At 49.9% G+C, this 26,650-nt stretch overlaps 1 protein-coding gene across 1 annotated transcript in view; it reads right to left on the reverse strand.

Moving 5' to 3' along the window:
* KCNK9 (potassium two pore domain channel subfamily K member 9) overlaps positions 1–5,003 on the reverse strand; it is a 270,324-nt gene extending 265,321 nt beyond the window's left edge. Inside the window, exon 1 of the mRNA XM_069220800.1 lies at positions 3,071–5,003. Within this exon, the coding sequence (XP_069076901.1) occupies positions 3,071–3,578 (508 nt within the window). The 5' untranslated portion in view covers positions 3,579–5,003. The remainder of the gene's footprint in view (positions 1–3,070) is intronic.
* Positions 5,004–26,650: the final 21,647 nt, after the last annotated feature.

The following is a 26,650-nucleotide window of genomic DNA, read 5'->3' on the forward strand; positions in this document are numbered from 1 at the left end:
CTCCACCTCCCTGAGGGGGTAATGTCAGTGGTGGCAACTTAAAATATGTGCATCAACTTCTGGCGTGTGCTCCTGCCCCTGCTTTTCAGGGGTCTCTGCCAAACCTCACTCTTCCCTACAGGTCAGGCCCGCCCCTTCCAGTCATACAGCAACCCCCGGAGAGAAGTAACAAGGGCGGCAAAGCAAGGGGAGTTTACAACCTATTGCATGTGACTGACCTGGGCCCAGTCCTACCATCACCTTTCAGAGACATCTCTGCCCAAGCCTAGATTTCCCTAAGAGCCCGACTTCTACCACGCACTTAACAACTTACCCAGAGTCGTGCATTGCTGGCAAGGCAGGATGGGTTAATAACTCGGTGACAGCTCTTCATCGTCATTCAGAGGCTCCTACACCCTCCTAACCCCTAACCTCAGACACACGCTCGCCCTACTGTGGCAGTGATGGCAGAGAGGCCTGGGCTAAACTTAAATACTGTCAGAGTACTTGGAATAGTTTCAGTAACTTTACCTTACTCTTTTGACGTGCAGTTGCCAAAGCATTCAGTGCGGCTGTTTGCAAAATTACGAGTAACTTGGAACAAAAATCCTACTGCAATCCTGCACATTTAGCAAGTAGTTGCTGCTGTTCACGTTCGGTTGTATCTATTGCTATTTTGTTAGCGCATTATGCATTCTGTGGTCCATTTTGAATATAAAGGTGTATTTTAGATGACAAAAATAGCATCTCATGCTGAGATGTGCTCCTCGCATAATTTTGCATAAACTCATGGAATTCTGCTGTAATTTTGCATAATTACAGCAAAATTGCAGATTATGCAAGATACCCTCCCCCAATTACAAGTAGTTTGTCAACTTCTGCCATGTGACTTTCTGTAGCCCAATCCTAAAGTAACATTTCAGATCCTCCCTTCAAATCCCCATATTTCCCTACTTCTGCATTTTAACACACACCTTAAACTTCCCATTTTAGCATGACACAATGTAATGTAAAAGATGCCCTGCTGCCAATCCCAACATGACTCAACATGCCAGCCCCCCCCCCCACACACCATGAACAATAAACAGTGGTGATGGCTGTCAAAGCGAAGAAAAGTCTATGAACTTCTAGCATGCGACCGTCTCCCAACCAGCCATACCGTCATCTTTCAGTGAGCCTCCAAGGCAATAGCCACATGTTGCCACATGCCAGTCAGTCCTCACACGTGTGTTTACCCTCACGACTTACCTGTAGCCAGGGCCAGTGGAATTATGTGATTTTGTATCTGTGGCGTTTTATGTATAATTATGGATTCGCTGCATTTGCCACAGAATCCATTATCTGCTGTATAACCTGCACATTTCAACAAAAAATTGTGCCTAGATCTAGCGAATCAAAAGTTCCTAAAAACTGGGTGTTATTTGCTTCCGAACAATGGAAGGGCATTCACTAAGGTTGATGGTGTTAAGTTGTAAAAAATTGCAAAATAAAGAGGTAATACTATCATAAAATGTGCCACATCATGCCACATAATTTATTCCTGCCCTCTCGCATAATTTAGCCAACCCTGCTGCCAAATGTAGTCCTTCCTAGCTACAAAGTTCCACTGTCCCTACCCACAAAGCCAATTGCAGTGATGGTTAATGCAAGGAGTTTACAAACTTCTGGCAACTGACTGACTCCGGCCCTATCGGCGCCTTTCAGAGGCCTCTCTGCAAATCACAACATGCATGACTCAACATGCCACGCTCCACACAACACATGACCTACCTATAATGGTGAGAGTGGTAGTGTCTTAAAAGGGGCTCAGGCACTTTTAACGACTGCGTTTCCCTGGCCCTACCGTCGCCTTTCAGATGCCTCTGTTAACCCCAGCATTACTGACATGCCAGGCTCCGCACACACCACGACCTACCTATGGCGGTGACCACAGGGACCGAATTAGAAGCAATTTACAAGCTTCTGGCGAATGACTGAGTCTGCTCCGGCCCTATTGTCGCCATTCAGTGGGCTCTCTGTTAATCCCAACATTTACACACTTCTGGGGAGTGACTGAGTCTGCTCCAGGCCTGTTGTCACTCTTCAGTGGTCTCTCTGTCAAACACAGCATTTACAAACTTCAAGCGCCTGACTGACTGCGGCCCTATTGACGCATCTCACGGGCCTCTCTATTAATCCACTCTTCACACATACCGCGACCTACCTATGGAGCTGACCACAGGGACTGGAGTAAAAGCAGTTTATAAACTTCTGGCGAGTGACTGGTTCTTGCCCTATCGTGTCTTCTCAGTGGCCTCCCTGCCATTCCCTACATTTACAAACTTCTGGAGAGTGACTGACTACTCCCGGCCCTATCGTCGCTTCTCACAGGCCTCCCTGTTAATCCCAATATTTACACACTTCTGACGAGTGACTGACTCCGGCCCTATCGTCGCCTCTCACAGGCCTCCTTGTTAATCCTAACATTTACAAACTTGTGGAGAGTGACTGACTACTCCCACCCTATCGTCGCCTCCCACAGGTTTCCCTGTTAATCCCAAACATTTACAAACTTCTGACGAGTGACTGACTCCGCCCTGGCCAACCAGTGTCTCTTCAGTGGCCTTCCTGTTAATCCCAACATTTACAAATTTCTGGCGAGTGACTGACTCCGGCCCTATCGTCGCCTCTCACAACCCTCACTGTTAACCCCAACATTTACAAACTTCTGGTGAGTGACTGACTACTCCCACCCTATCGTCGGCTCTCACAGGCTTCCCTGTTAATCCCAAACATTTACAAATTTGTGGCGAGTGACGCGCTCCTTCCCGGCCCTATAGTGTCTTTTCAATGGCCTCCCTGCCAATCCCAACATTTACAAACTTCTGTTCAGTCACTGACTCCGGCCCTATCGTCGCCTCTCACAGCCCTCCCTGCAAATCCCAACATTTACAAACTTCTGGCGAGTGACTGACTCCGTCCCGGTCCTATAGTGTCTTTTCAATGGCCTCCCTGCCAATCCCAACATTTGCAAACCTCTGGCGAGTGACTGACTCCGGTCCTACCGTCGCATCTCACGGGCCTCCTTGTTAACCCACTCCCCACGACCTACCGATGGTGGTGATGACCGTGATGGCGAAGTAGAAGGAGCCGGCGAACTTCCACTGCACGCCGGCGCGGTGCGGCTCGGACTGCATGATGACCAGCTCCAGCTGCCGGTAGTCCTCAGCCGAGATGTTGTACTTGCCCTTCAGCCGGATCTCCTCGGCCTTCAGCTTCTCCTCCTCGCGCATCTCGTAGTCGGACTCCAGCGCGTCGAAGACGGCGGCGCCCACCAGCAGGTAGGTGAAGGTGCAGACGATGAGGGACAGGGTCCGCACGTTCTGCCTCTTCATGGCCTCCAGGACGCGCCTGCCGAGGGGCGCATGTCCCCCCGCCCGGTCCAAGAGGGCCCAGCAGCAGCCGCTGGGGGGGAGCCGCGGGGCCAGGGGGCCGGGCTCCTGCTCCTGGGAGGCTGACAGGCACAGGAGGCTGCTGGAGCGCCGCGACCAGTTGCCCTGTAGCCGGGAGGCTCTGCGCACCGCCTGCCCAAACCAAGCCGCGCCGGTGGCAAGGGCCATCAACACAGCGCCCCACTAGTGAGAACGGATCCCCCACCCTCCCACCCGTGGCTCCTCTTCACAAAAGAGGGCTAGAAATGGGGGTCACCTCCTCAATACAGACGAAAGGCTTTTCCAAAAGTTCGCAGGACCCAAAAAGCACTTTCACAGGTAGGTGTTTGGGGCCTTTACGCACCAAACTCAAGAAGCCAAATCCATGCGTTCTCTCCCTAGCTTCCTGCTGCTTAGGATGCACGTGCCAAGTTTAACTCCAGAAAAAGGGGCAAGGGCAGAGGCCAGCCCCCATCATAGTCTAGCTGCCAGGTGCGGTGTCTGGGAGCTACGTGGGGCCATGGTGGGGTAAAGGGGGCGCCATGAAGCACGGATCGGGAAAGGTGCGCTGTCTTCGTCCTTCTCGGGGATACAACTCTCTCTTCAGGTGAGCAGCGATCGGTGGCACCAGAATTCACCTCAACAGCCCGCGCAGCATCCTGCCCAGCCAGGGGCGATCACTCCTTTGGTTCATCGGAGCCTTCCCAGCGGGCGGAAGCACATGGCGCACAGAAGAGGGGGGCGCAGCGGAGTGTGCGCTCATCTACTGAGGTGCTGTAAATCTTCCCAGCCAGGTATGGTGAGGTGCCTCCGGGGAACAGGAAGAGTGCTGGCACCAGACCTCCCGCGTAGGAAACGCACACGAAATTACCAGTTGATTCGCGGCCGATATGAAACAGCTCCTTTAGGAAAAACGGTCTTAAACCTGGCAGCCCCCTGGGCGACGTCCACAGACACCTGCTGGGCCAAGATGCCAGCTCCAGGCGATGACTTGCCAGTTTGGGGGCGCATGCCAAGGGCTAGTCCAAGTAAGCAGAAAGCAACGCAATAATCCAAAAGAGGAAAAGAGAGGGGACAGGCGGGCGCCGGAGTCACAGCATCACCTGGAGGGCTTGGCAAAGAAGGACCGGCCCCTGCCCGGCCCGCTCCTCAGGGGTGCACCGCTGCCTGGGCGCAGGTTCGGAGGCATTAAGGACGCGGGGGCTCATTCCAGGCTGCGCGGGGTGGCGAAGGTCTAGCGGCCAGACTCCAGGGAAGGTCGCTCGCCGCACTCCCGGTGCCAAGTCCCTGCCACCCGGGCACCGCTCAGGCTGAGGTAGCGGGGAGCGCCTTCAGTGTCACCTCTTTAATCCCAGCCATCCTTGCAGGGCACAGTGGTCCTCTCAGAAGAGCCTTCCGCGTGGGTCTGGAGCCCGGGATGAGAGTTGCAGACTCTGTGCTATTAACCCGTTGGTGCCTGGGGTACTTTCAGCGGCTTGAGTCTGTAGGTTGGCGCCGCAGGTTGGCTCTGCGGGCGGGCTCTCCTGCTCCCGCCGCCGGGTGCCGAACCTTTCGTTCTCGGCAGGTCCTCTCTCCCTTCTTCTTCCCTTGCGCTCTCGCTGGATCCCCCACACTGGCTCCTCCGTCTCCCTGGCTCTCCCGGCCCCGCCCCTGCCGCGGACACGCCCACACGGTGGTACAGTATTCAGATCTCCTCCAGGGCATCCACTGGGAGACGCACCACGTGCTCCTGGACTACGAGATGGGGCACTCGTCCGCCACGGAGAGCCAATGACTGTCAGCAGCTGAGACGGGAGGGACGGAGGGGGGTGGGTGGCGTTGGGGGGCAAAGTCAGGCGCTCATTAAAAGAGCCCACTCAGCGCAAAATGAAAATAAATACACGAAAGGAGGCAATTACTATTAGCCCGCCCTTGGAGGGACAAGCTGTGGCACATGCCACCTGCAGCTGCCTCCGCTGCCGTCGGGTGTGTGGTAGAGTGTGAAGGGGGCTGAGGGCAGGGGGGCTCTGGCGCCGTGGACGGGGTGAGGACGGTATGGAGGGGCTGAGTTTGGGTGAGCTGTGGCTGTTGTGGAAGGATTGAGGGATGGAAAGACTGGCGCGCGACGGCGTAGCAGGTAATCAACAGGCGATCGATGAGTGGAAGGATAGAAGTGAGGGTGGGGTAAGTAAGGTTTGGGTGAAGCTGGTGATGAGGGCTGGAGTGGAGGATGGGTGGGCTTTGGAGTGGAGTTATGGACGAATACTGTTTTAGAAGACTGAGTTAGTGACATGGAGGTGAGGTGGAGCCGGCTAGACAGATGACTTTGGATGGAGGAAGAGGGTGGACTAACTCAGTTGGGTGTTGGGTGCTGGGGGATGGGTCGAGGGTGCACCTTGGATGGAGAGGGGTATTGGAGGGTCATGGTTTGGATCTTGAAAGGTGGAGTTGGGCGAGGGGGAGGATGGATAGGGTGTTGAAGGGTGGGAGGTGGGGGCTGTGTGGAGGGTAGAAATTCGATGGAGGCAGATGTGGGGAAGGGTGGATGGAATGTTGGAGAGTGGACATGGTTAGGTCAAGGGCTCACCTTGGATGGAGAGGGAGATGGGAGGGTCATGGTTACGGGTGGGCAGTGAACTCTGATCTGATCGCAGAGTTTGCTGAGTTTTTCTCACTCCGCTTAGAGCGCAGAGTTCCGCAAAACTCTGCGGAGCGGATATTTTTCCCCATTCACAAACGCCAATGTTAAGTTGGCAGGCGAGGAAAATCTTAGACCACCTCCCAGTGAGATTTGGCAACATGGGTGGTCGCGGATGGTCATTACCGCTTGAATTGAAAAAACTTCAGTTCGCATTGAGGAAGGTGCCACTCCAGTAGAAAATCCACTGGAGTGGCAGAAAACAAGCAGCTTCCTTTGGCGCTGCACATGGTGCTATTCGTGTTTTTTTTTTATTGTGCGACAAACACCCAGCGCTACATATCAGCACGAACGGCATGACCTAACACACTCCACCCCTTGCAGAAATCCGCGTAGTGTGGCTGAGTTTTTAAGTCACAGCGGAACTCCACAAACTCTGCCCAGACCTAGTCATGGTTGGGAGGTTGAATGATGAAGGTTGTGGTTGGGCCGCAGATGGACCTTGGATGAAGAGGCGTGATGGGAAGGCTGGATGGAGTGCTGAAGGGTGTAAGTGGGGGCTGGGTGGAGAAGTTCACATCAGAATAAAGTGGATGTGGCTTGGGCTGGTTGGAAAGTTAAAAGTTGGGATGAGGGACGGGTCAATGGTGCACCATGGATGGGGGGTTAGGGGGAGCATGGGTAGCATGTTGATGGGGTTGAGGAGTTGGGGGCTGAGTTGAGGGCTAACCTCAGATGGAGAATGTGAGATAAGTATGAGTTGAAGGATGGTTGAATTATGGAACAAGCTACCCTTTCATCTGAGGACCTCACCATCTCTTCTAGAGTTTCAAAAGTCCCTGAAGACCTAGCTATTCAGCTGTTTAACTGGACATTGACAGAGCCTTGATACCCTCACGGGTGAAAAGTAGCGTTATACAAATCTATTGATTGATTGATTGAAGGATGGTGGAGGTGCATGCTAGGAAGAGGATGAGTCTTGAATAAAGTCTAAAGGGGAGCACAATGTGGAGTTCAGGTAAAGGAAACTGGTGCAGGGGTTGAGGTGGTGAGACAAGCAGGCTGTAGGCTGGAAGGTTGAGACTGATATGGAACTGAAGCTCACCTCTGCAACATTGTGGGCCTTTTCTATAGAACCCGGAGACCACCAGACGGCCCTTGCCCTAACACCCGCCACACGCAGACCGACATAGAATGTGTTGTTTCATTGGAAGGAATTTATTTACAATGATGGGATTAAACACACGCAGTTAAATCTCAGTTAAACGTTACATCTATAACTTCATAACATTTCAATAAAAAATGAAATCAAGTAAGTCATAAATCTTTCTAACACCTCAATCGGAAAGGATCCCTCCGAGTCCAGAACTTCAGTTGGACCACACAGGTGAACTGTATCTCACCTGTATCCTGTGGGGGGGAGGTTCCCCCACTTCACCGTCCCTTGTCCTCAGGTTCCGCTCCCTCCCCAAAAACTAATCCGCAGTGGGGGTGTAACGGGACGGCCAGGAGTGGGAACCCCATGCCCACCCCAACGATCTGGGCTCTCTAACCCCCAAGCTGGTGTGTACATCTGCAGGTTGGTTCAGGATTGCAGGATCCTACCTCTGTTGTTATCTAGGGGACCCTGCCTTGGGGACCCCTCTGCAGGACCCGGAAATGATGGGGCCCGCGCGACCCCTGCAACAACCACTTCCGCCCTCTCTCCTCGCGAGGCGAGAGGGCAGAAGTGCTCAAGGCCCGCCAATGCACGACTAGTGCGTAGGGCTCAGGCTTCAGCGGCCCCAGAATCTAAGAGCCGCACACCCCCATTTGGGGGGGGGGGGGTGCTCTACCAAAAACAGTACAATATGGAAGGGAAGGCAGGACACCTTATCTTTATGTTATTATCACTGGTTTCTCCTGACTTAACAAAAGTAGGTGTGGCTCAGCCCTCAAGACAACATTTAAACAGACTAACGAAACAGCTCCAGAGATAGGACAGAGGGTGCCCTGGATTGCAGGACTACGTCAGACACAAGTGAAGTGCAACTGGTTACCAAGAATATATTTAAAAAAAACAGATTTCATGCCGCTCCTCTGCGGTTATCACTTTTTATTTAGCAAAAATGCCCTTAGGTGGAAAGTGGGCCAGTGCCTGGGGTGCTTTTCCAGGCTTTGCTTTGGAGCCCTTCCCCATGGGGCAAGGGGTGAGGTAAACGCCTGGCGCCTCCGTCGCCAGCTCTGCTCTGCGGTGCTTGCATGCTGAGGTCAGGTCGCAGGGCTGCTGGTAAAGGCTTCAGGAGTGTGTCCACAGTTGGGGCTAAGCCATTTGGGGGGGGGGGAGGGGCGGCATAGATAAGACAGGGGTCTGGTGGTAACTAAAGGCAGGTGTGTCACCACACAACACAGACTCACCCTGCAACCCTCTTTCGGCCTCCCTCGCTCTCTTTCTACGACTCTCACTGCCTTTCTCCAGTGTCCTCGCCCCGTGGATGTCTCACTCCCTGGACATCAGTCCCATATGGTATCTCTCTGTGTCACTCGCTCTCTCGCCGTCTCTGACACCTTCACTCCCTCCCAACCACTGTCTCGCTGAGCCTGTGTGACTCTCTGACCTGATGCAGAGACTGTCGTCGACTTTATGAGTCTATTGACTTTCTTAACAGTTTTCTATCCCTCTCGGCCACTGCATTCTATTTATGGACCCCAATGAATGTGATTGTAAGCACTTCACAATTCACAAATGCAATTAAAACACAACGAAATAGAAAAAAGAAGAGAAATCCAAACAGCAAGTCGGGATACATCTGTCACCTGGTCACTCTTTGTGGGGTTGTCAGTTTCTCTCTGTAGGCCTCTCTTCATCTCTCCTCCTTGCTCTCTCCCCCTCTCTGTATCTCTCCCTAACCTCTCGTTCTCACTCACCCTCTCCCTCTCTACCGCTCTCTCCCTATCCCCCCGTTTTCCTTTTCTTATCTTTCTCTCTCCCCTTTTGGGTTTTCTCCTCATTTCTCTTCCTCTCAATGTGCGTCGTTCCCCTCTTCCTTCTTTCTCTCACAGATCCTCACACCTGTACATTATTAGTGATCTGTCTCCGAACCCTCCCCCACCTCTCGCTCTTTCTTCGTTGAGTTTGCCCCTGCTCCATGAGTCAATAGTCAATTAATTTATTAATTAATGTATTTATTTATTTCCTTTCCCCCTCTCACTCTTTTTTATTGAGTCGCCCCTTCTCCAGGAGTCAATCTCTCTCTCTCTTTTTCTGCTGTCCGCCACCCCTCCTTCTAAACCCCTCTTTTTGGACTTGTGCCAGCATGTGAAAGGCGGTGCGTAACTAGCGCGTTTGTGTTCGTCCGAATAACAGACGTCGCATAGATTTACTAACAAGCGAGCGCTGTGGGGCTGAACCACGGGGGTGGGCGTGTCCTGCGGGGGCACGGGGAGGGGGCGTCAGACGGGTCTTCACCTTCTTCCCTGCTCCTCGCTCTGATTAAGACAATTATGAAATGTGGCAGTCACAGACATGAGGCTCCCCGGGGCGTGCGGTTCATCTCGCTGCCTTTGAGGCAGTTCAAGGGAGGGGCCAGGCTGAGATGTGGGGGCGGGGGTCGCTTCAGGCAGATCACATGCAGGGGGTGATACTGTATGCAGAGAGCTCACGGGGCTCCAGGCTCGCCTTTAAACCAAAGGAGCATCACTGTAGATTTCTATCTCGTCTCCACGGTGATCCTGGCGAGCAGGCGTCAGGCAGGGCCGGTGCACAACTTCTTCTCCAGCACACAGTGCATGACTCTCCCACCGACAGTAAAATCTCCTTTCCACCGTGGCTCACAGTGCATGACTCTCCCACCGACAGTAAAAACTCCGTTCCACCGTGGCTCACAGTGCATGCCTCTCCCACCTGCTGTAAAAACTCCGTTCCACCGTGGTTCACAGTGCATGACTCTCCCACCGACAGTAAAATCTCCTTTCCACTGTGGCACACAGTGCATGACTCTCCCACCGACAGTAAAAACTCTGTTCCACCGTGGCTCACAGTGGATGACTCTCTCACCGACAGTAAAATCTCCTTTCCACCGTGGCTCACAGTGCATGACTCTCCCACCGACAGTAAAAACTCTGTTCCACCGTGGCTCACAGTGCATGACTTCCACCTGCAGTAAAAACTCTTCTCCACTGTGGCACACAGTGCATGGCTCTTCCACCTACTGTAAAAAAAACTCTTCCACACCGTAGCACACAATGCACGACTCTCCTTTCTACTGGAAAAACGCCTCTCCACTGGGGCAGGCAGTTCCGACTCTCCCACCTATTGTAAAAACTCCTTTTCGCCGTGGCTCACAGTGCATGACTCTCGTACATATCAGTCACCATCTAAGCTCTTCTCCACCGCAGCCGCAGCCTACGAATCTCTCACCCAGTGTATACACTCTTCTCCATCGTAGCACATAGCACAACAATCCCCAACCCAGTGTGTAAACTCTTCTCCACCACAGCACAAGAATCTCCCATCCAAGGTATAAACTCTTCTCCATCGTAGCACATAGCACAACAATCCCCAACCACAGTGCTCGAACCTCCCACCCAGTGTATAAACTCATATCCACTGTAACACACAGTGCCTGACTCTCCCACCCAATGTGTACACTATTCTCCGCCATGGCATACAGTGCACACATCTCTCGCCCAATCAATAACCCCTTCTCTTCTCGCACTACACAGTGCATGAATCCCCCGCCCAAGTGTATGAGCTCCTGCCCACCGTGGCATACAGAGCATACATCTCCCATCCACTGCTCAAAGTCATCTCCATCATGGTCCGAGAATGTCCAACCAAGTGTATAGCCTCCTCTCTGTCACTGCACACAGTGCATCAGTCTTCCACCCAGTGTATAACCTCCTGTCCACCACAGCACACAGTGTATGAATCTCCCTCCTAGTGCATAGTCTCTTTTCCAGACAAGCCTAAAGTGCATGAACTCCCCACTCACGTGAATAACCACTTCTCAACCCCAGCACACAGGGCATGAATCTCCCACCTAGTGCATAGTTCTTCTCCAGACAAGCCTTAAGTGCATGAACTCCCCACTCAGTGAATAACCACTTCTCAACCCCAGCACACAGGGCATGAATCTCCCACCTACTGTATAAACTCCACTATACTGAGGCACACAGGGCATGAATCTCCCACCTACTGTATAAACTCCACTATACTGAGGTACACAGTGCAGGGATCCCCCCAGCTAGTGTATGACCTCTTCTCCACTGCAGCACCCAATGCAAGACTCTCACTCCAATGTGTATAACCTCCTGTCCACCACAGCACACAATGCATGAATGTCCAATCCACTATACTCTAGCACACAGTGCATGAATCTCTCACCTTCTGTATAAATTCCACTATACTGACGCACACGGTGCACGAATCTCCCTCCTTCTGCATCAAATCCAACATGCTGTACTACATGGTGCACGAATCCCTCCCCACTCTTTTATATCCGGCTTGTCCCTCTGCATTGTAAGACACAACTGTCAATGCCCTGGTCCCTGGGAAGGAAGTAGGAGTAACATAGGGGCTTGCTTGCTCGGGGAACTGCTGTCCGTGGTGCTGAACACACACCGTCCAATAATCCGCGCTGCTGTCCCCAGTGCACGTGCAAGTTTGTACCTCCATTTGTCTTACTTAATAGGGCACACTATCCCTGTCTATATTAGTGTGAAGCCATATTTGTCATTCACAAACTGGGTTTACAAATATTTACTCACACATACACTTCTGTGTAAGTCTCGCACAAGAGCCTTGATGTGGCCATTCCCGGATTGAACTGCCCCGAAAGTTTTAGAACATTTGTTTTGGTTTCCTCAACCCACTGCCACCCTGAAGCGGACATATACCCATTTAACACTGGCGGTGCAGATAAGGGGCTTCTCCCGCAGGCAATAGATGTAAAGACGTTTGGTTAGCACAGCTGCACTCTGTGTACAATTAAGCATCCATAAATGTCTTCAAATGAACTTAATTCTTGCTGCTTGGTCCCTGAAGTTAAACTCACCTGCGCAAATGACTGTGTGAATTGAGCCAGGTATATTACTGCCCCACCACACACCCTGGAGCGCCCCCAATCTAAAACGGCATATATTTTTTCTCTGCACAAACCCATTCAACTCCACAAGGAATTGCGTGAACCTAAAGTCTGTACGGGAGTGCCAGTCTCCCCAGGCACAGAACCACACATGCCACGCACACTGTGTGTGCAATTCCAGCCCCTCCTACGTAGCCGCGGCACGAGGTAGGACCAGAGGCGCTATGCAGGAGGTGATTCCTGGCTCTGTGCGCTTCCCAGGGAGCGGCAGTGACGACGGCTCGCACATAGGGGGCAGCAGCGCGCTCTCAGCCTGCCGTCAGCCCGAGAGAGACTATTCTCGTCCCGCATGCAGGACTGTCACGTCCCTGCTATTTTTAGCTCAGGGTGTCAGTCATCCGCAGCCAAGGGGCGATGAGACTGCATTTTACAGCGCGAGGTCGCCGATTTCCTGCAGAACACTCGTTAAACCCGGGATTGGGGCTGTCTGCATGGCATGCAAGATGCGTGCTCACCGGGGGAAAACTGCCATAAAGGCACTGGTATATATTCGATGCATATTAACAACACCAGCTAGGGTGGCGCAGAGCAGGTATGAAAGGCGCTGCAGCGGACAACCCATAAACGCATTCACGTTTTATTCACCAGTTTCGTAATGCAGTTTACTGTACACGAAGGGAGCCTTTTTTTTGCAGAGAAATAAATAGGCGTGGCAGCTCCGCTGTCTAGGCGGTGTAATAGATTCCTTAACAGAAATCACTCCGAACACGAGAGACTCTTTGCATCTTGCGTTGTATTACTTTTAAAACATTATTATCTATATATGTACATATACACATAGAGTTCGCCGCGATTAAGATACGCGTAGACGATAAAAAGTGCGTCAATACGGTGAGTCCCAAGTCCCACGGACAGTGGAGCGCACAAACGGTGCAATAAGTGGATTGTAACCACAACAACGCCCACAACGCATAGTGATTTGCCACTTTGCGTGGAGCACGTGCTGAATGAAGCCGCGCGAGGCTACGGCACTGAGGTCTTCAGCACTGCGGACAGCGGTCCTCGGAGGCGCGAGCACTTAAGTGCCTCCTACTTCCCTCCCAGAGAGCAGAGCACCAGCGTCCTTTCACTGGGCGCTTCAGTGCGTCAGCAGAGGCACTGTCTGTAAGTGAGCTCGCCACGGTACAGAACTACAAAAAGGTAAATTAATCTAGGCAGCAAATCCCTCACTGGAGCTCCTATTCTTTCTAAATATTGCAACGAGAAATACAGTCAAGAGCGAGGGCTGGGAGGGTCATTGTATACGCTTTGTAGGTCTTGGCTTATTGTGCCTTCATGTGTAAGCCCTAGTGCTGGAATGGAGAAAACTTAGGGGCAGATTTGTGAAAAGTGGTGCTGCAGCTAGTGGAGCACCACTTTGCTAGTGCCCCTTGGAGCCCATCTAACTCCACTATGTGTGTGCCGTATTTAAAATACAGCGCACCATGGCGGTAGTTAGGCAACTAACGTCATCATTTTTTATGCTAGCATCAAAAATGTCGCTAATCCTGCAAAGCCAATTGAGGTCCATTGTAAACAATGGTGTGACTCCTTTTAACACCTGCTCTGAGCAGGCGTTCAAAGTGCCTAAAAAAAGGACGCAAATAAATCTTTTAGATTTCTTTGTGCCATTTTTTCGCCCCCCCAATAAGGGGACGCTCCCTTTGCATACATTATGCCTGGTGTAGGCATAATGTAGCGCATAGGGTTACAAAGTGGCACTATGCATGCATTACACCACTTTGTAAATTTGGCGTGGTGATTTTGGCCTCGTTGGGCCACATTAGCGTAAAAATAATGACGCTAATATGGTACAAGGGGGCGTGGGGGCTCCTAAATCTGCCCTTTAATTCCAGGATACAAGACTTGGGTCAAGGTGCGGCAATAAAAAGGGGGTGGAGTCACCTGACGATTGGAATCATGAAAATAAGGCTGACAGTCAGCTTGCACATTTATTTTAGTTTTTTTCAGAACCGTGTCACAAAGAAACTAGAAACAAGGAGAACATGCCAGTAAATCTCTTCAGGCTTAGTTCGTTACAAAGGCTGCATTTTAAAGTATCTTAGGGATTAGGGCACCTGCTGCTTTTTGTACCCATTAAATCACAGGAATAATAATGATAAGACAACTCTGATGGTCAATGCACGTGAAGGAGAGATCTGTGTTTTATCTGGTCACAGTTTTGTTATAAAGTAGCATAGAGGGAAAATGTGACTCCCGAAAAGCACATTATGTAATACACAGATGCCAGATTTTTATTTTATGTAAATCATAAGTGAGCTACTGCTTTTGATACAGAGATCCTTTTGTTTATACAGACAACCCCACACACCAGAGATCCTTTTGTTTATACAGACAACCCCACACACTGCTTTATGTTTTATGTCCTGACTTTGTGTGCATTGCAGCCATGCACTCTTAACATATAAAGACAACGAGTGATCCCTACACCTTGAAACCATTATTGTCCTTTATAACCCTGCACATTGATTTAATAAATAATTTGTACCTGTGATGTAAAGTGCGTCGACACCCTACATTGTGATGAGTAGCACTACAAAAGAATTAAATAAAAAATAGCAAGTGCTATTTAAACTTTTATTCTTGCAAATATTTGTACAGACTGATACATCTCACATTTTTACAGTCCCTGCATATCCCTCATATACGAGGACTGAACAATGTCAAAATTTTGCCTCCAAATTGTAATTTGCCTTAAATATTTGTGAAATGATAACAAGCTGTGTGCTTTTGTTTCCCTTCTATTTTGTTAGCAGCTTGGTGTTAGGTTCCAGATAGCTCATGCCCAGGGTTATCAAAGGATAACTGATATACCTTCAAATTCAGCCTTTGCTTTGGGCCCAACTGAAACCTACAATTAGAAAGCTCCCTCACTGCCTGCATGTTGCTCTTCCAAACAGTAGGCAGACATCGTGTAGGTGCTGTTGAAAGTGTACCTGTGTTGACAAATTACACCCAGACAAATTCAGTATGTTACACTTGGACCAGACGGATCCCCAATCCAGGTCAATAATAGCTTCCAGATCTGGGATCTGGGTGGATCCCCCTTCAATCCAGCACTGGTTAGACAGATTTCTAAAAACTTACAGTTACCATTTATATATGCAGGCAAGCTGGCCCTGGGGGATAAATGAACACCACTGACATTTAGAGTGACTTTCAGATCCCAGTAAGAGGTCTGACAAAGTCACTCAGCCTTTCATCTTTCTGAGGCCATCCAATTGAGCACATTTAAACTGGGTACTGGTAAAATCTGATCTTTACAGCATTTAGAAATGGTAGGAAGTCACCTTGAGCACCCCATAAAAAAACACATTATTTGTGGAGATAAAAAATGAGTGATAGGAGACAGGCTTCTTCCCATTAGCCATGACCATATAGCACTCTTACTGTGTCTTTTTCCTAAGTGACCGATCCCAAACTTTTTTCACAGAAAATTAGATCTAAAACGTGTACATGTTCCTCATTAATTATTTACTGACTGTCAATTGTGAAGTTCATTATGAAAATCTTTAAACAGTTCGTAGTTCTTTTCATAGTACTCTGGCTTCAGCAGAGTCACAGACCGAGGAAAGAAAGAATACGCCAACTTAAATCAAAAGGAAGTCTGAGGAAGGTGGTAGATGAGCACATAGAAGTCCTGAACTCTTACTTTTGAGCGCCAAGAATGTAGCTGAGAAGACACCAGAACTAATTTGATTAGTAAGAAGATAAATACTGATATGGTTATTTGGAGAAAGTCTCCACATTTATGCCAGAAGTTTGTAATTCATCTCTGCCTAGCCTTAAGGCACGTGGATACCATCTGGAAAGACGTAGGTCCTCATTTTGAGTTTGGCGGCCAGGAAAGCCCATCCACCCAGCTCCCGACAGGGTGGCCGCCACCCCACCGGACCTATTAGGAGTTTCCCATTAGGCTGGAGGGCGGAAATCTTGGTTTCCACCAGACATCCAGTGGGAAACAGGCTATAGCATTGTCTCCAGCTTGTAATTGAGTCAGCAGCAATGCTGTAGCCCGCAGGGTACTGGGCATGGGAACCCATGCACTGCCCATGCCAAGTGCATGGGCAGTGCAGGCCCCCCGTGGCCACCTGCACCGGTTCTTCTCCAGCCTTCTCCCGCCATGAAAATGCTGGCAGAGAACGAGGGCCTAATCCACAGGGCAGCATCGCATACAGCACTGCCCTGGTGGATTACAACCTCCGCCACCGCCAGGGCATAGAGATCATGGATCCCGGCGGTGCTGGCAGAACCCTGGCGGTCTCACCGTCAGGGTCTTTATGTGGTGGTTGGACCGCCACAGCAGCGGCGGTCCTGACTGCCACCGCGGGGCTGGCGGTCTGAAGACCGCAAGCCTTGTAATGAGACCCATAGTGAGCTTAGGCTGAAAACTGTGCCTATGAAAATTGCAAGGGTGGCATGACCAGGCCAGCTAACATGGCGGACGCTTGGTTGGGTAGCTCTGTGTCAGCCTGACAAATATCCTACATTAAACACCCTATCGGGGCCCAGAAATGGACCCCACACAACTGCAGGGCATGGGGAAGAAGCTGAACAAAACTCGTTTGCGCCGAGTAACCCAGGAGACGGACCACCGGCGGTCGAGAGGCAGCAGTTTTGGTTGGAAGGCCTGCTCCGGACAGATGACTGGCACACCTGGTGGGTGTGGCTGAGCAGAGGTGGAGGCCCAGAGGAGGGGAACCAGGAGGCCGGTGATGGGGCAACCTTGTGGACCTGGGCGGGATGCATGACCCGAGCTGAGGGGCCGTATGTCGCCCTGCGGCCTAGCCTGGGCTGAGGAGGGCCGCCGCTTGGACCGGGCGAAACCCACCAAGGGGAGGGCTGGGCCTGCCTACTCTCTCCATTGCCCGCAGAGAGATGAGGGAGGAGCCACAGACCAGACGAGGAATGCTGGAGAGACAGACCTGCCCCCGCTGTTGTTGACGGAGTGGACATGAAGAGGCACAGCAGGAAGAGCAGCGCCCCACCTGGGGCCCAGGAGGGCCCTGAAGGGGTGCTGCAGACTCCTAGGGGAAGCTGCTCACCTGGACGGTGACCTGACTGGCCCTCCGGGGCGATGAAAGCCAAGGGCGAGTAGAGGTGAGCCGCAGTGAGAACCGGGCCACGGAGGCGGCTGAAGGAAGAGTAGGGCCCTCATTGGAGGGGTGAGTATAGGCCCACAGAGAGCGGACCACCAGGTGAGAGCAGGCCCCCCCCCATGGTCGCACGAACGTAGAACCTGCAGAGCGGCAAAAGGAAGTTAAGAGGCTGTTGGGGGCCTCCCAATGCATTGACTGCCGTCACCCCCCCCAGTGTTGACAAGCGGGGCGGCTAACTTTGGTGGCAAGAGGCCACCCCTGCTTCTCCCCTCCCTTTGGTTCCCTGGGGGGCTGGCAAGCCCTGGTGACTGGGATCAGAGCTTAGCCCGCATTCTACGCTGGTGCACTGCAGGCAGGATCAGACAGCCTGCGCAGGTGCGGATGCCGCCATATAGGACAGTGGCCGAGGAGACTACTTGACTCATAGGAGCCTCAACCACTGCTGTACTTTACGTTACGCAAGATCCAGCCTCACCGTGCTGTAGCAAGAGGCTCTGGGGAAAGAGGGTTGTCCTTCAGCCCACTGAGGAACAGACTGGTGCTCCCCCAGGAACTCCCTAATTGCACTGCAGATGACTTCCAAGGGCAGAAACAAAGCCAAATCACAAGGATAGCAACGGGTGAGCAGAATGGCACAACCAGATATGATGGACCTTGTCCCCACCTCACTACAGGCTACACTGGATAAGATCCTGGGGGCATTGAAGGCACAAAAACAACACTTCAGCGTGAAATAGGCCAGGTCTTAGTTGAATTGTCCCTGTTGATAGCTGATCATCTGAAGCCAGCCGATAGGGCCAGAAACACTGAAACCACACTCACGGACTTAAACCCATCTCACCAAGAGATGAAAGCCCAACTGGTACAATAGACCGAACGTGCCCACCAGTTTGAGTGCAAACGGAGGATGCAGAAGGCCGAAATCGAAGAAACAATGTACGCATTATCGGTCTTACAGAGGGCACCTAAGGGACTGACATAGTGCCCTACCTGGAGCAGTGGATAAGGACGGAGGTGGCATCGGAGCAGTTCACTCTCTTTTTTTGCATTGGAGAGGGCACACCAAGTGCCGACGAGGCTGCTGGCCCCGGGCCACCCCCTCTGCACGGTGGTAGCCAAACTGCTGCATTACAGAGACAGAGACGTACTGCTGCAGATTGCCAGAGAGGCTGGATCTTTCAGTGTGGATAACGGAATGGTGACCCTAATCCCAGACTTTACAGCTGAGATACAGGCCAGATGGGCCTCCTACATAGAGGTGAAATGAGTGCTCTGGGAGGAGGGCATCCATTATTCGCTCTTGTTACCAGCCAGACTGCGGGTAATAATGCAATTCCACACACACTTCTACCAAACACCGGAGGAGGCATGGGCCTGGCTTGAGACATACAAAGCAGGCACAGATACCACCACTAAAACTGTAAAGTCGACCAGCGGAAGCACAGGAGGTCTCAGAGACCACGGGACCACCCACGACGGGGACTTGGACTTACCCTGGCACAAAGTGACCTAGACAGGAAGGCGGCACTGAAAGCAGCGGCATCGTTACAGAACACCAAATCGACAGGAGAATCCAGCAGAGAAGATACCGACTGGCGAGCACCCTCCACTTACTCAGATACGTATCACACAGATGAGATCCCGAAAGTTACCCCCCATACTGTGGACAAATTGGGTTGATCCAGTCCTCATCACCATAGATCCTACAAACAGCCCCTGATGGGGACTTTCCCCAACCCATTAGGCCACAGCAGCCATGTCCACCCCCATTTTCTCGCCCAGCACCCAGTACCAATTGTTAAGTTTAACCTTTATGGTCTGGGAAATTGGCGATTGCGGGATTGCCCAGGGAAGTGGGAGTAAGGATTTGTTGTTGTGTTACCAAATTGCACAAGTGGGGTCAAATATTGCTGCTCTGACAAGGATCCAGGTGGACAGAGGATGAGGGAAGGGGTCGGTCAGGTGCTGCCATTGGAGAAGACATGCGCTTCACATTGAACACGATTTACTATTATGGCTGGTAACATGGAATATATGTCACTAGATGCCACAAGATCCTGGCGTAACTGAAGAGAAGAGGGATTCACATAGCATTACTGCAAGAAACGCATATTACCGCACAGGAAGGCGACAGGCTGCGACGTAGATGGAGGGGGCAGGTATAAACTACCACATATTCTGCTTTTGCACAGGGCACACTGATATGGGTGAGGGCTGGGGTCCCCTTCGAAGTCACAGCCACTGACATAGATCAGGATGGCCGATATGTCCTGGTGAAGGGCAGATTGCACAGGAGACATGTCACCTTGGGACCAGGGAACCAGGACCAGGTTCCATTTCTGCATACCCTATCAGGCCGACTGGCTAGATTCTCGGAGGGGGACAATTACTGGTGGGAGGTAACTTTAATTGCACCCTTGACACAGAGATGGACCACTATCCCCCTCTACCTGGGTCAATGGCACACAGGACAATAAAGGGACTGACCGTCTGACGAATCCAGCACCCCAAGACAGGGACTATTCATATTACTCAAGCCTCCACCACGACCATACCAGAATAGACTGGGTGGTATGTACTAAGACTCTCAGCCCGAGGTCATGCACACTGAATATCTGGGGCACCCCTGTCAGACCACAGTCCGTTACTGCTCACCTGGCGCTGCACAAGCGATAGGCCCCCAATACCTATGTGGAGACCTCAGCCAGCGGTGCTGGAAGACACCAATTATAGAGACTCCCTCAGAAACTATTAACAGAATGCATTACCATCAATAGGGAGTCCACCACAGCCTGAATTATGGAATGGGAGGCCTTAAAGGTAATGACACTGGGACACTGTATGGGACAGATAGTGGGGATCCGGCGAACCCTCAAGTGAGACCTAAACTGTCCAGAGAGGGAACTACATGATTCAGACAATGAACAAGGCTCAAGTAAGGGGGTGCGACAACAGCTGCCTAATGCATGTGAGACATATAATGAGTGTTAGAAATGGGGTCTCTAGTTGGCAGACGTATACATCCTTGTCCAAGTAGGGACCATAATCCTAGTCAGGGTAAGTCAAACACAATCCAAATTATCCTGTGCCCACCCTCTGGTAGCTTGGCACTGAGCAGTCAGGCCTAACCTAGAAGGCAATGTGTAAAGTATTTATGCAATAAATCATGCAATAACACAGTAAAAACACCACAAAGATAGTCCACACAGGTGTAGAAAAAGATATGATATAATCTATTTAAATTAAGGTCAAAATTATAAAGTACAAGTGGAGGTATCACGTTGGCAAGTTTAAAAAGTCTTAGTTCTTAGAAATCAACAATTGTCTCATGTTAGCACAAAGTACCTGGTTTGTGTCAAAAATAACATGCACGGAGAATGCAGAGGAGGAGATACGTAGAAAGATAGGGTGTGCGTCAGAGTTTCTGGCGTGGCACAGACGATGCGTTGTTTCTCTCCATGCTCAAGGGCTTTGCATTGTTTTCTGGCGTTGTCCCCTGCGATGCAGGGATCTTTTTGACGTCCAGGGACGATGCAGGGAAATCCTGGGCGTGCGGGATGAAGTCACAGGTGTTATGTCAATCCGGTAGGCGATGCATTGGGGTTCCTGTCACACAGCAGGCGCTGCATAGATTCTTCACTCAGGAAGTTGGGCTGCGTCATTCTAGCTCGGCTGTGTGTCAATCCAGAAGGGCCTTGCATTGAAGTTCCTTCACGGCACACCAAATGCGGACCTGGACGGAGGCAGGGGTGACAACACTGGGGGACTGTTTCTGGACTGATGTTCTAACGCCACTTGAGGATCTCATTGCAGGGACTGGAGTACCACAGGGGCAGTTTCTTACCTACCGAGACCTGATGTATGCTATGAGGGGTCTCAGGAGCATGATGAACACAGAACCTGACGTGTATAAAAAACTCCAGCTCTTACTGACTATGGGAGAGGTTACTCAGTTAGTCACCTGGCTCAACAAAATGACTTTGAAGTTGCTGCAAATGCTGAGAAGCAAATGGGAGGCGACACTGGAAGGGGAGGTAACAGATACAGAGTGGCAGAGGGTGCTGGCCTACCCTCACAGGTGTCCCATAATTCACGATTTAAATATACCCAGTATAATTATGTCCATAGAACATACTTCACCCCACACATATTTAGGACAATACATGACGGGGAGCCCAGGGGATGCCCCAGGTGCAATGCTGCGGATCCAGATTTCAACCACATGACATGGGAGTGCTCTAGAGTGATCAGTTTTGGTGCCGGGCCCTGGGAACCCCGGGGGAGGTCTTGAACCTAACACCAGGCCCCTCTCTCTGCCTGCTAGGACTATACCCCAGACCCACCTCTAGAAAAGTTGGCAACAAGTTTTTAGATCTAGCCTTGGTACTGGCTAGACTAAGGATAGCTATAACCTGGAAATCCCTCATAGGCCCGACCTTGGCAGACTGGAAGCGTGATGTAAGGAGGTGGGCACAGACAGAGACATGCACGTTGAAAAGGGAGGAGGCACGAGGAGTGCTTATGTGCCCCATTGTCCCCCTGTGGTCAGAGGTGCTGGAGATGTGCATGAGTGAAGCAGGAGCGGGAGGACGTCCCGGAAACAGTGGACATGGAGCGCATAACTTGATTAAACCCTGACCCAACCTCTGAGTGGATGAGGCCCAAAGAAGGGGACGCACCTAATAAACGCACCGCAGATACCAACCCGTGCGAGCGCCAGCAGAGGCTGATGGGTTAAAACTCCTAGTGGTACGCCGCTGCAAAGTGCGCCAGCTCTACGCGCAGGTTATAGATACATCCCGTACTCAATTAAAAGGACCTTCCCCTGTTGACGGAGACTGCAAGGCCTGAAAGCACTGGCTCGACCAACTGGATACTCCCACCACACCATGATTACCCCTGCACACTTCCGCAAAGAAATGTTTCTCAGGCGCCATGTTAAATGTTTCTAGTTCTATTTCCAATTTTGATTGGTAATATCAAGATAATGTTGAATAATTGATCTCAGATATGATAACCTTACTGTAATAATCCATGGGTATATGCATGCTGAATGTCTAAACTGGTCTCAATGTATGAACCTGAAACGGCCACAGCCCCACTGCAGTAACTGCCAGAAGACAATAGTACTACTGGATCTTGTATATGAAACAAATATTATACTATGCCTACACTGATTATGAGATGTAATGCTTTTGAAAATACCAATAAACAAAGTTTAAAAAAAAACCACAATTGCAAGGAATGTAACTTTCACCCAGGAAAACAAGTTCATACGTAGCAAAGCAGTAGAGCAATCTTGTATCATAATTGAGAACATATGAGCTCTTACAAATACTACATAACTTGTTTCCAATCCCTTTGCTCTGCCTACCAACAAATGGGCCAGATTTACCAACACTTTGCATTTGGTTTGCATGACAAAAGTGACAAAAACCTAGAGCAATGTGATTTGCTGGAAGCTACTTTTCCAATTGCCTGAAGTAAGGCAACTGGACGACTTTATATCAAGGTGTGTATTGAATCCCTTTTAGTTTTCCCCTAGAACTCAGGAGTCAGCTTAGCCTTTGGCTTGCGGGACTGTTCCCCCGTCACCTAGTGATCTTTTACCTACTTAGCATGCTCTGTTTTATTTAATTTATATAATTATTTCTTTTACCTTTCACCATGTGCTTACATTTTATAAAAAATGTTTTGATTTTCATTATCAGTGCCATTCTGAGAAGACGTAATTATTGGCGTCACTATTAGTGACACATGTAGGTATGGTCATCATGTCCCTTTACCACTTAAGTGTGATAGGAACATCATGCACTCTTGTTAGTGATTGTCTATGCAATTTCTGACAGCAAGTCTGCCACATTATCAGGTGTTTAGGAACATACCTGCATCAGGGATCCTACATGATCTGTATAAATACACCTCACACGGACAAGTTCATCAGAAAGGGTTCTTCCAGATTCCATCTACGCTGAATGTCACCTTGCTGCAGAACTCAGCCTTTGTGGCACCACAGAGTCTGACCTAGAGACCTCATTCCAAGGTAACGAAGGTTGGGGGAGTGCTTTTCATGGACATGATATTGGCAGATTAGATTTGTCATACCTAGCTCTCATTAGGGGGAGAGATTAGGTTTTCCTGGGTAGGAATTTTATATCTAATGTTTATTGTAAGATGGTGGGGTTTTTTATATTCACAACTCTCATCTTCACAATTCTGCTTTTATTCCTGTTCATTATCCTAATCATTGCAGAACGTGCATTTTATCGTAGCTTGCAGTCTTTTCAATACATCCATTGAAAAATCTCCTGCATCTCCTTCACTGCCTATGTATTTATGAGACTTTTTGCTAATAAGAGAAAAGGGTAACTTCTGTTCCACCATGACTTCCCTGAGAGGTCTAATCTAGAGTCTATGTGTAAGGCTGCCAGAAATCACCTTTGCTGTCTACGTTTTGGTGAAGTATTGCTTGTGATCCGGGAGGGTTATGCTGACAGTTGTGACTTGTTGTAGGAGTGGCTCAGTCGCCTACAAACAAAAGTGCTGTCACCCCTAACCTCACTAAGGAGCAAAAGTCTAACTACAACAAGGGGTGCACTGTGGGTGGTACATGCATGTTTCCACATGGGTTATGAAGCAAATCTCTATCAACATCCTCAAGGCAGGTGTAACAGCATAGCAATTTTTAAAATACTCAACATATTTCAAATTTTGCATGTGTGCTGCACTGTACAGCACATATACAAAGTGAGAAAAGTACTAAAGCATATTTTTTATACTGAAAGGGTATTTCTCCTGCACAAAACCTATGCTTAACAGGGAACACATGCCCTTGCACTGTAGTGCAATTGTATGTGTGTTGGTGCATGGCAGCCTAAAGTGCACCAACAATGGGAAGCAAAATGCAGTACCCTATTTTTGTAAATATGGTGCTGTTTTTCTCTCACCCGTGGAAGCAACGCAGCACACCAATTTTTGTTTCTGTGCATATTTATGGGAGGCTTACACCGCTGCTGCATCACTTTTAGTGAGGCAACAGTGGCGCAAACCTTTCAACCATATCTATGAGGCCACACAAAGCCACTTTGGATGGCTGTGAACTACCTCATAGAGATAGAGCAAGGCGAGGCAGTGAAAATCACTGCGTTCCCTTACTCTGCATTAGGAGGCTTTCCATGGGCTTTTCAGTGAGTGTTCCCACGAGACACCCCACCACAACACCCATGTATTTTGTTGTATCCCCAGATTTACAAGGTGATGTAAACCTGGGGATGTATCAAAACCTCTATTTCTTATACTGACATCACTACTACTTTCTTACTGTGACACGTTGTGTAACTCTTGGCTGTACCAGGGCACACTGGTACATAATAACCCTCTCCATATTCAGTAACAAAAACATACTAAGACAGCATTTTACCCAGTGATTTAACAGTTTCTCATTGGACATAATTTATACCATTCTCAGGGGCGACATTTGATTTTCAGACAGGATATTCCTGATTTTATTTAGCCGCTGTTATATGAATATTAGATCTAATCAAATGTTACTTATCCTGTTTAATGAACGATGATGGTTTTATATCACCTAGTTTTGGATGGCAGTTTTTAAACTATCAGACGTATTACAAGATGGCGGGTGATTTAGGGCCTCATTACGAGTTTGGTGGTCTGTGGACTGCCATGGCGGCATTGGCGGTTCAACCACCATCAGGTTGGCAGTCCAACTGCCGTATTACGGGTTATGCAGGCCTATGAAGCAAAGATCAACGCGGTCATGGTGGCACCACCAGGCAGCACAGACCGCCGCAGTCACAAGGCAGCACAAACAGGCCGGCAGAGTCTGTGTTGCCGTTGGACACTTTATGAGGTTGCACACTGCCAATGTGACTGTGGCTGTCCAGCCACCATGTTTCAGCAGGCAGTAATGGGGGCTATAAAGGGAGACACTCACCTGCAGGCAACCATATACATCTGGTGCCATCATGAAGCCCATCACACACCTCCTGCCATTGTTGTTAATCATCGATGGAGCACAAAATCCACGCTGCCGTGGGCACAACCGACCATAAGTACACACACTTACTTGTCTCATTGTGCTCAACAATTGTTTATCGCGCTGTCAGCCACATCATATGGGGGGGTAATGCTACAGCCACCAAGTACACTTGCCATTGTGTCTCACATCAGAATCAGACACAAAGAAGGACACATGCACAGTCACAAAAGGCCCCCTTTAGGCAGGTCACTCACACTGCACTGCAAGACTACACAATAACACATGTCTGCTCACCTCAGGCACAGGGACAGTGAGGTGTACACAGCATTATCTCACACAACTCCAAAATAAATGAACATCACATCTACAAATACAACTCACACACTCACATTCCTCACATGCCATGCACTGTCATCACATTCGAACCCACACATGTATAGATGTGGCATGGAACATAAACACTACTACCTGTAAACAGCCATGCAGTGGACATACTCATTACCCACATTGCAACACAATGGAAGGACAATGGGATGCACAATACACAGAGAGACAAATATCCCAACCTCACTATGCAAACAATACCTGCACAATAGTGATGGAGGCATCAGGAGCAATCAGAGTAGGAGACTGCACTGGGAAAATATGATTTTACACATGCCCCTTAAACAACATTTGCACATGAAGTGGCCCTACATGTATCTCAGGGACAAACTATAATAGACCCATATGACATGCCTATCTGCACAATGTGGAAGAGCAAGTCAACAAAGCCCATACAAATCCAACTGCATGGGACATACCGCTACATGAAGTAGCTGCAAGGTTCAAACAGCTAAATGGACACATGCACAGTGAAATGCAAACAAAGATGGCACATTTGGATACACTACGGGGCATATTTATACTCCGTTTGCGCCAAATTTGCGTCGTTTTTTTCGACGCAAATTCGGCGCAAAACTAACGCCATATTTATACTTTGGCGTTAGACGCGTCTAGCGCCAAACTATGAGTAAAGAGCGTAATTTTTTTGCGTGAACGCCTTCCTTGCGTTAATGAGATGCAAGGTAGGCGTTCCCGTCCAAAAAACTGACTGCGACGCAAATGCGTCGTATTTATACTCCCGGGCAAAAATCACGCCCGGGAGTGGGTGGGCCAAAAAACCCCGCATTTGCGCCTCTTTTTAACGCCTGGGTCAGGGCAGGCTTTAAGGGACCTGTGGGCTCAAAATGAGCCCACAGCTGCCCTCCCATGCCCCCAGGGACCCCCCCTGCCACCCTTGCCCACCCCAGGAGGACACCCAAGGATGGAGGGACCCATCCCATGGACATTCAGGTAAGTTCAGGTAAGTATAATTTTTTTTATTTTTATATTTTTATTTTGGCATAGGGGGGCCTGATTTGTGCCCCCCTACATGCCAC

This window comes from Pleurodeles waltl, chromosome 2_2 (assembly GCF_031143425.1).
Source record: "Pleurodeles waltl isolate 20211129_DDA chromosome 2_2, aPleWal1.hap1.20221129, whole genome shotgun sequence".
Classification (NCBI taxonomy): domain Eukaryota; kingdom Metazoa; phylum Chordata; class Amphibia; order Caudata; family Salamandridae; genus Pleurodeles; species Pleurodeles waltl.